The 9242-nt window shown below is 50.4% G+C and overlaps 2 protein-coding genes across 4 annotated transcripts; both read left to right on the plus strand.

Moving 5' to 3' along the window:
• The first annotated feature begins 378 nt into the window (after positions 1-378).
• kcnj16a (potassium inwardly rectifying channel subfamily J member 16a) lies at positions 379-5313 on the plus strand. Of its 3 annotated transcripts, XM_058067696.1 has the most exons (3): positions 379-704; positions 1267-1328; positions 4169-5313. In XM_058067696.1, the coding sequence occupies exon 3, from the start codon at positions 4170-4172 to the stop codon at positions 5289-5291; it is 1122 nt and encodes a 373-aa protein (XP_057923679.1). In that variant the 5' UTR covers positions 379-704; positions 1267-1328; position 4169; the 3' UTR covers positions 5292-5313. The 3 variants fall into 3 exon arrangements, with proteins under 3 accessions (XP_057923679.1, XP_057923678.1, XP_057923677.1); XM_058067695.1 differs by lacking the exons at positions 379-704; positions 1267-1328 and adding an exon at positions 1351-1388; XM_058067694.1 differs by lacking the exons at positions 379-704; positions 1267-1328 and adding an exon at positions 1383-1502.
• Positions 5314-6354: 1041 nt separating this feature from the next.
• On the plus strand, positions 6355-8859 carry kcnj2a (potassium inwardly rectifying channel subfamily J member 2a). The gene is made up of 2 exons (XM_058066915.1): positions 6355-6545; positions 7064-8859. The coding sequence occupies exon 2, from the start codon at positions 7216-7218 to the stop codon at positions 8458-8460; it is 1245 nt and encodes a 414-aa protein (XP_057922898.1). The 5' UTR covers positions 6355-6545; positions 7064-7215; the 3' UTR covers positions 8461-8859.
• Positions 8860-9242: the final 383 nt, after the last annotated feature.

Consider the following 9242-nt stretch of genomic DNA (forward strand, 5'->3'; position numbering starts at 1 on the left):
ACCTTCACAGGCACGGACCAAGTTTTGTCCACGTGCCAGGAGGCCCCGTCTGCGTCCCAGCGACCTTCATGCAGCACCTTGCCACACAGCTGAAGCGGTACATCACGGGATGCTAATGAGCGTCGCTGGGCCCGGAACGCGGGGGCGCGCGCTGGCGTTTGCTAACCCGCTAACATTGCTCATTAAACTCCCGTTCATAACATGTCTGCTTTCTGAAGTTCATAAGCTCATTAAATTCCAGCCTCGGAATGTTGGAATGTTGTGTAATGCCGACAAACGATAGCGCCCGACCCTCAGCCACGCTGGGAAACTAGCATGGAAAATATTAGCAGCTCGGAAAATGTTACAGGCAGCTGGAATACGAGGAATATTCTAAGAATATCATCAACTCTCAGTGGCTGATGACAAAGCGTACACGCACACGCACAGTGCGAGCAGCTCAGCGGGTCCGCTTCCCGATCCAAGATGGCTGCCATGTGGCCTTTTGAGTGCATCCTCTCACTCAAAGGTCACTCAAAGATCTGCCCCGCAGACACAGGAGGCGTCACTCCTGTAACTATTCCTCTTTTTTTTTCCCCCCCAGGAGGACCTGGAATGATTACACCAGTCCACTCAGGACTTCGACCTCTGCTGCTCCTCACGCTCGCTCACAAGGTTCTGATTCGACCCGGACCCGACCCCCTTGCTCCACGACACCTCCACGGGTACGTGCACACAAACACACACACACACACACACATGGCGGTCAGGTGACACAAGGCAACGCTATGTTGATCCATTGAGGATCTTCCTCCATGTTTGTTTGTTGGTCACGCCGCTCGCACACGCATACGCAATCTCCTCGCCGTGATCAGTGGGAACATGTCCTCCATCGGTTTGATGGCGCTCCAGCGCGTCTTTTTATTGGGAACAAAAAGATTGACTTTTTCTTGGAAAAGCGCTCCTTTGTTAACGCCAACTCAACATGAAACTAACTTCTGGACCCAAACCTACACACACACACACACACACACACTGTGGTGCCGCCACTGGAATGCTGAGTCATCACCAACGCCAGCTACCTGGCCAGGGATGCCACGTTGATGCTATGTAGCGTTTAGCTAGCATCCAAGTGTTGAACTCTGACCCTTGCATCCCCAAGGTGACACTTTATTTTGAAAAGAAGAAGGGAGGCGTGTGTGTGTGTGTGTGTGTGTGTGTGTGTGAGGTGATCATGTGATGCAGGGCAAAGAGGGAGGTGTCACTCTGCTGTGTTTCCTGTGACAGGTGCGGAGTGTGGATTCATTCCAGCAGAGCAGCGCCCAGCCGACGTGCACGCCCACCCTCAGGTAGCGTTCACCTTCTTCTTCTTCTTCTTCTTCTTGGATGAGAGAACTTTTCCACAGGAGGTTAGTTACTCGGATGTTCTGGTTGGAGATCCACTTTCAAAAGTGGACAAAGACGCAGATTAGTCGTCATGTGACTCCTCCGTCTGCGTTGGTGTGTGCGGAGGCGTCACTAAGGTCTTGTTTCATGTTTGTATCGTCAACTTGGTGTTTCCAGTCAACATGTCTTCTGCTTCAACGCGGCGTCTTCCAAGTGTCTTTTTGTCCCATATTCAGCGTGAGGACGAGATGCGTAATAACCATGCACACCTTGATAGAAGGTGCTGATGTGCTTAGGCCACGCCCCCTCCTTACAACACGAAGCATGACTGTAAATATTGCATTTTTCTTGTTTTTTTGGGGGTGGTGGAAAATAATTTTTTTTTTATTAATACAGGGGTGTCTAAACTAATTGGCTGGAGAAACATACTAAAATATTAATAATAATAAAGTAATTTAACAAGAAAATGTAAAAAAAAAAAAAAGGAAAAATCTCTATTAATTTTACAAAAATTAAGTCAATATTTTTCCATTCTTTATGTCCTCACTAGGGTTGCTGGAGCCTATCCCAGGTGATTATGGATGGAGTATAATAATAATGAAATATTCAGAGAAAGAATTTTCAGTCTAATGAGGAAAAAAATGAAGTAACACGATGAGGAAAATTCATGTCATTTTAGTCATTAAAAAGAAATGTAAAAGTTTTTATTTAGGTTGGGCAAAAAGTACTAATATTACGGAAATAAAGTAAAAATATTACCAAAAAAGTAGAGATATTTGTAAAAAAAAAATTGAAAAAAATTTGACATTTTACGAGGATAAAGTAAAAATATTAAAAGCAAAATGTCATATCATAAAAAGACAAAAAGTCAAAATTTTAAGAGAATAATGTCTTTATATGAGGAAAATGTCATTTTCGTCACCGAAATATTTTTGCCACATTTTTGGAACATGTGGGTGGGGGAAAAGTTATTCCATTACAGGAATAAAGCCAAAAGTTAATATAACTTTAATTGTTTAAAATTGTAATAAAAAAACAGCAACTGCAGAAATGACAAAAAACAGCAGTAAGAATATGAAGAGAAAAAAGTCATAATGTAACCAGACAGAAAGTTGCAATTGTACAAGAATAATCTCTTCATATTAGAAGGAAGGATAATGATATTGTACGTCGTCATATTATGAAAAAGATATTTAAAAATATTTATAAACATTAGCATTTTGGTAGCATTTCTTTCCTGAACTATAGCTGAATTTATAGCTGATTAACAGCATTCTTTAAAGGAATGAAGCGAGGACTCGAGGTCAAAACACATGTCGACACGTGTTTTCATCACTGTTGTCATAGCGACCACGCGCTAACGGCCTGCTAATGCCGCACTAACGGGTCATTAGCTCGGTGGCGCGTGAGGCTACAAGCGACTTGCTGTAATATCGCCCTGTGCGGCGAGGAGCTTTGAAGGTCACGACAACAAACCGAGTATCTGAAGACCGTCATGGCGTCATAGCGGCCGCGCCTTAAATGTATCCTCTGCCCTCATGGACGCCAAAGTACACTTCAAAGCCTCGTGTCCTAGCGGATATTAGCAGCCAAGGTCAACGTGTGTTTTGTACACACCAAACACCACAAACACACACCATGATGTGCACAAAACACACTCACATCCTGGCTCCATATCACCCTACAATACACAACACTAGTACCAGTACTACTACACACACATATTACTACTTTAGACCAGGGGTCTCAAACTCGCGGCCCGCGGGCCAAATGCGGCCCGTGAGACGCTACTTTGCGGCCCCCACCTTGATACCAAAGTTTAATGTTGAAACGACAGCTCAAAGCTGTGTGCACACCGGACACAATGAACGTGATTTTGCCCCCCCGCCCATACTGTTACCCTACCCTGTTACCCCGCCCTGTTTTGCTTTGGATTTGCAATGAAGCTAAAGGCTTATATGACGCTGGGTACAAATAAATGCAGGAAATAAAACGGAAAAATCCACGCCAAGATAAAGCATCTCATCAAACGTGTTGTTAAAGTTACGACGCCGCTCCCAGACGGAACTGTGCTAACGATGCTAACTTGCTAATCGGGGTAAAATGATTAAGTTTCATTAATGTTCATGTTAAAGGTTAATTAACTGTTAATACTGTACATTTGAATCTGAAAAAAATAATTTCTCTACCAACTGTATGTGGTTTCTTACGTTTTTCTTATTTGCTGTTTTATTATTATTTTACTTATTTATTACTGATTGATTGATTTATTGTCTTTATTCTTAATTTGTTTATTCATATTTTTTTAATCTTATTTTGTGTATAGAAAAATAAAAATTAAGATTAACAGTGGAGGGCGGCACAGCGGTCTAGTGGTTAGCGTGCAGACCTCACAGCTAGGAGGACCAGGGTTCGATTCCACCCTCGGCATGTTCTCCCCGTGCATGGTTTTCTCCGGGTACTCCGGTTTCCTCCCACATTCCAAAAACATGCTAGGTTAATTAGCGACTCCAAATTGTCCATAGGTATGAATGTGAGTGTGAATGGTTGTTTGTCTATATGTGCCCTGTGATTGGCTGGCCACCAGTCCGGGGTGTACCCCGCCTCTCCGGTGGCCCCCAGGTAAATTGAGTTTGAGACCCCTGCTTTAGAGCGTATAGTGCAGTAGCGCCGGGAAATTAGTATTATTAACGGATTCAATCCCAGCCATTCCGTGTGAGCGCATGAACTTCCCTTCAATACGTAACCTTCTTCCCGCAACATGGCGGCATCCCTTTTCACTTCACTGCGTTTTTGCGTGCAGGATGTGGTACCAAAGTGTGCAAGCCAGCGATGAGGTGACGGCGGTGAAGTCGGAGTCCAGGAAGCAACGCTACGTGCGCAAGGAGGGAAGCTGCGACGTGGTGTTCCGTCACGTTCCCGAGGAATGGCTCCTGTTCGTTACGGACATCTTCACCACGTTGGTGGAGATCCGCTGGCGGGTGATGTTCCTCATCTTCGCTTTGTCCTACATCCTGTCCTGGCTCTTCTTCGGGATTGTGTTCTGGGTCATCGCTTTGGCTAACGGGGACGTGCAGGACCCCAAGACGGCGCCGTGCGTCTACGAGGTGCGCAGCTTCACCGCCGCGTTCCTGTTCTCGTTGGAGACGCAGACCACCATCGGGTACGGCACTAGAGGAATGTCGGAGAACTGCGCCGTGGCCATCGTGGCGGTCACGATCCAGGACGTGGTCAGCTGCTTCATCGACACCTTTGTCATCGGCATCGCCGTGGCTAAGATGGCGTCCGCCAGGAAGCGAGCCCAGACGGTGGGATTCAGCAGCTGCGCCGTCATCAACCTCCGCGACGGCCACCTGTGCCTCTCTTGGAGGGTGGGCGACTTCCGCCGCCATCACCTGGTGGAGGGCACGGCCCGCGCTCAGATCGTGCGCTCCACCGTACACGCCACCGGCAAGGTGGACGTCACCTACGAGGACCTGCTCCTCCAGCAGCCCGACATCGTCCTGGTCACGCCCACCACCCTCTGCCACCGCATCCGAGCCGGAAGCCCGCTCTTCGGTATGAGCCCCGCCCAACTGCGGCACTCGGACTTGGAAGTGGTGGTGTCCTTCACGTACACGGACGACAGCACGGGGACGCTGCACCAGACGCGCACGTCCTACACGCCCGAAGACATCCTGTGGGGTCACGTCTTCCAGGAGATGATCCGTGCCGGCAGGAGACGCTACACGGTGGACTACTTCCTCTTCAACCAGACCGCCAAGGTTCTTCTCCCCGAGCTCAGCGCCGAGGCCTACCAGCTCAATAAGCGACCCTCGCCCAGATCTCGTCGCCCCAATGACGTCCGAGTGGCGGGGGAAGGCGACCAAAAACGCCCTGTCATGTTAGCGCCACCTGACGCCATTCGCCCAGAAATGTCGTGTTAGGAATTTCACAATAAAAGCATGATCTCATGAAACTCACTCTGTTACTTTCTTATTATGTTCTCACCTCACAGTGTGTTCTTAAATGGATATTAATCATGACAAATTTAATCACGATTAATCATATTTGGCCTGCAGTTAACTTGTAATTTAATCACATTTCATTGCAGGTAAAATACGTTTTTTTTCCTGTTATAAGTAGGGGAAATATTTTTTTTTATTACTATTTTTTATTTATTTTACTTTTATTTAGCATATTAGCTCTTAGCATTGCCCACAGTGATTCGGCAATTGGATGTTATTTCCTGTCATAGTCTCATCCCCCTTGGTGCTTTTGCATATAGTAGCTGGACTTCGGACCTCATTAAGAACCAGGTCTTGGTTGCAGTGGAACATTCTCATCATGCATCTTCTCATCCATTCTCATCTTCCACTATGTCCCATCACGTTCTCATGCTCTCATCATGCGTGAAGTTCTCATTTGGCATTCCTCATCTCGCACAACGCTCTCATATCTCATTGTTCCGCTGTCATATGTGCTCCACATCTTAGACAGGGGGAAGTGTCACGTGGTCATATTTGATCTTCATCTCAGCTGTGTCATCTTCCTGCTGAGGTCAATGACTTGCAAAGGTCCTCCACGCCGAAGCTTAACTCCACGGCGCCCCCGTGTGGCACTCAGCTGTGTGGCACTCAGGTGGACAGGCACAAGAGTGGAAAAGTCTCATGGAACCCCAGCAAGGTTTATTTATCACGGCTGGTGGATGATTTACACGGGAGCACATATAAACATCTCATTCTCATGTTCCTCATTTGGTTGCCTTCCAATATCTCATGTCAATCAACACCTCATGTTGGCCTCAGCTTTATCATCCTCATCTTCACCAAGGAGGCCACGTGGGCTTTCACACACTCCTTAACGAGTTGCGATCTCTCAGCGTCGCGCGCACACACGCCGTGCACGACCGCGCCGTGCAGTGGCGGGGGCGCGGCGTGGCCTCGTAGGGGGGGTGGTGGGGGGGCGGTTCCAACTCGCGCCTGGCGTTTAAAACGCTTTGGACCAGACCGGCGAGGCAGCACCGAGACCCCGGTCCGGCACGGACATGACTGGAGCGCCGCTCTTCGCGCGGTTCCTTCCAGCCCGCTAAAAAAAAAAAAAAAAAAAGACCGAAGAAGACTCGGATGAGCGCGCGGGCCCGAACCGGCCGGACTTTGGCTTCCGTGCACTGAAGCGGGCCGTGCACGCATGAGCAACAGGTAGATGAGCTTCTGGACTTGGATGACCTGATGGTTCTGGTTCGGGATTAAAAGTTGAAATTCTTTCAACTTTTCACTCAACGTTTTTGTTGGTGTGTGCGCGTGGTTGCGTCAGCCCCCCTCCCGCACCTGTTAGCATTTGTCTGTGGAGTGTGTGTATGTGTCTATGTGTGTGTGTGTGTGTGTGTTGAAGCAGCCGGCATGCCACAAAAAACGGCTACGAGGTTCTGTGAGGTTCAAACATGTTGATGATGAAGATGATGATGAAGATGATGCTAGAACAGGTCCATGCTGTCGCCGTGACGACACCGCTTAATGATGAAGCTTGTGAATCCTCACAGGAGACTTCCTGTGAGGTCTCAGGAGGTTCCTACAGTCAACAAGCTGCGGCCCTGCCTCCTTTCCGCGGCTCCTCCTCTACGCTTTGACCTTTGACACGCAAAACCCAGCCTGGTGCTCATATTGCGTGTACCTAATCAAGTGTCCACTGACGTGCTCCTTGTTTGTGTCCTTTGCAGACCACCTTGACAAGGTCGAGGCCACCCCCCCTCCCACCTCGTGAAAGTGGAGTGAACCCCGTCCTCGCAAAGTGTTTCCACAAGACTTTTTCCGCAAAGCGGGACCGTTTGCCGTATTCGGCGCGGCGCCCCCGCGCCCCCAGGCCGAGGCAATGGGCAGCGTACGAGGCGGCCGCTACAGCGTGGTGTCGTCAGAGGCCAACATGGCGGTCGCTAACCTGACGGCAGCCAACGGCAAAGTGCACACGCGGCCGGCGTGGGCCAGCAGGTTCGTGAAGAAAGATGGCCACTGCAACGTGCGCTTCGTCAACGTGGGCGAGAAAGGCCAGCGCTACCTGGCCGACATCTTCACCACCTGCGTGGACATCCGCTGGCGCTGGATGCTGCTGCTCTTCTGCTTGGCCTTCCTGCTGTCCTGGCTCTTCTTCGGCTGCGTCTTCTGGCTGGTGGCCATCTTCCACGGCGACCTGGAGGGCCACGCCCACAAGTGCGTCTCCAACGTCAGCAGCTTCACCGCCGCATTTCTGTTCTCCGTGGAAACACAGACCACCATCGGCTACGGCTACCGCTACGTGACGGACGAGTGCCCCGTGGCCGTGTTCGTGGTCGTCTTCCAGAGCATCGTGGGCTGCGTCATCGACGCCTTCATCATCGGCGCCGTCATGGCCAAGATGGCCAAGCCCAAGAAACGCAACGAGACGCTGCTTTTCAGCCACAACGCCACGGTGGCCATGAGGGACAACAAGCTGTGTCTCATGTGGCGGGTGGGCAACCTGCGGCGGAGTCACCTCGTGGAAGCGCACGTTCGGGCGCAGCTCCTCAGGTCACGCACCACGCCCGAAGGCGAGTACATACCGCTGGACCAGACCGACATCAACGTTGGCTTCGACAGCGGCGTGGACCGCATCTTCCTGGTGTCGCCCATCACCGTGGTGCACGTGATTGACGAGGACAGCCCCTTGTACGACATGAGCGAGCAGGACCTTCGCGCCTCGGAGCTGGAGATCGTGGTCATCCTGGAGGGAATGGTGGAGGCCACCGCCATGACCACGCAGTGCCGCAGCTCCTACGTGGCGGCCGAGATCCTGTGGGGTCATCGCTTCGAGCCCGTGCTCTTCGAGGAGAAGAGCTACTACAAGGTGGACTACTCGCGCTTCCACGCCACGTACGAAGTGGGCGGCACGCCGCGCTGCAGCGCCCGCGAGCTGGCCCGGAACAAGTACATCCTATCGGGCTCCGGGTCCTTCTGCTACGAGAACGAGATGGCGCTGGAGAGCAAAGAGGACACGGACGAGGGCAACGGCGGCAGCGTCGGCCCCGACGGCACGCAGGCCGACAGCGTCTCCGAGACCGAACAGGAGCGGATAGAACCGCTGAGGAGGGAGTCGCAAATTTGACATTGGGAACGGTACCGCCGCGTGTTCGGGACGTGGGTGGCGTTTCCCCGCGTCGCCGTCCGCGTGACAAGGAGCGGGTCCGTTGTGGGAATGGTACAAGGACTCGATGGTGAGCTGGTCTCAGAAAAGACCCATCAGAACCTTTCACTGACAATCTGAATGTTCTAGAAGGTGCCAAAGGCTGTCACTGCTCATGTTCTTTAGACTTGGTACCCACCTGTACAAGTGCTATCAGGTTTGTGTGTTTGTGGCGAGGAGACCTCCGCCAAGGCAAGACACGCGCGCCGGCTAGCATCCTGCTAACCGGCTAACAAGGCTGGGGTTACAGGTTATGTCATGATGTGTAAATACATTTGCTTCACACTTTTTTAGAAGAAAATAAAAATCAAAATGGCGTCACATTGTTGTTGTTTTTTGTGAGTGTGTGTGTGTGTGTCCGCACCGCTGGGAACGCCGACAGTAGACTTCCTGTCTCACCGCTTCATCGTTCCTTTATTTATTGAATCCTTCATTGAAAGCCGCGAACAGGAAAGAGCCATTGAGGCCACTTCCTGTATGAAGGTGTGCGTGTGCGTGTGTGTGTGAACGGAACTTCAAACACAACTGTAATGTTGGTCACACACACTTCCTGCTTCACACGGATGCCACCACACTGACGGGACACTTGATTAGGTACACCATGGAATGCAAACAATGCTGATTTTTTCATGATCACGTGACTTGTGAAACCGTGTCAAAGTGAGTGACACAGGAAGTGCGGAGGAGTAAAAGGATGACTGAAG

This window comes from Doryrhamphus excisus, chromosome 3 (genome assembly GCF_030265055.1).
Source record: "Doryrhamphus excisus isolate RoL2022-K1 chromosome 3, RoL_Dexc_1.0, whole genome shotgun sequence".
Classification (NCBI taxonomy): domain Eukaryota; kingdom Metazoa; phylum Chordata; class Actinopteri; order Syngnathiformes; family Syngnathidae; genus Doryrhamphus; species Doryrhamphus excisus.

Coding starts and splice junctions, on each gene's coding strand:
- kcnj16a (XM_058067694.1), top strand. CDS start 1,402: ATGTTCTGGTTGGAGATCCACTTTCAAAAGTGGACAAAGACGCAGATT. Junction 1,503..4,168: donor TGTGCGGAGGCGTCACTAAG/GTCTTGTTTCAT, acceptor TTTTGCGTGCAG/GATGTGGTACCAAAGTGTGC.
- kcnj2a (XM_058066915.1), top strand. CDS start 7,216: ATGGGCAGCGTACGAGGCGGCCGCTACAGCGTGGTGTCGTCAGAGGCC.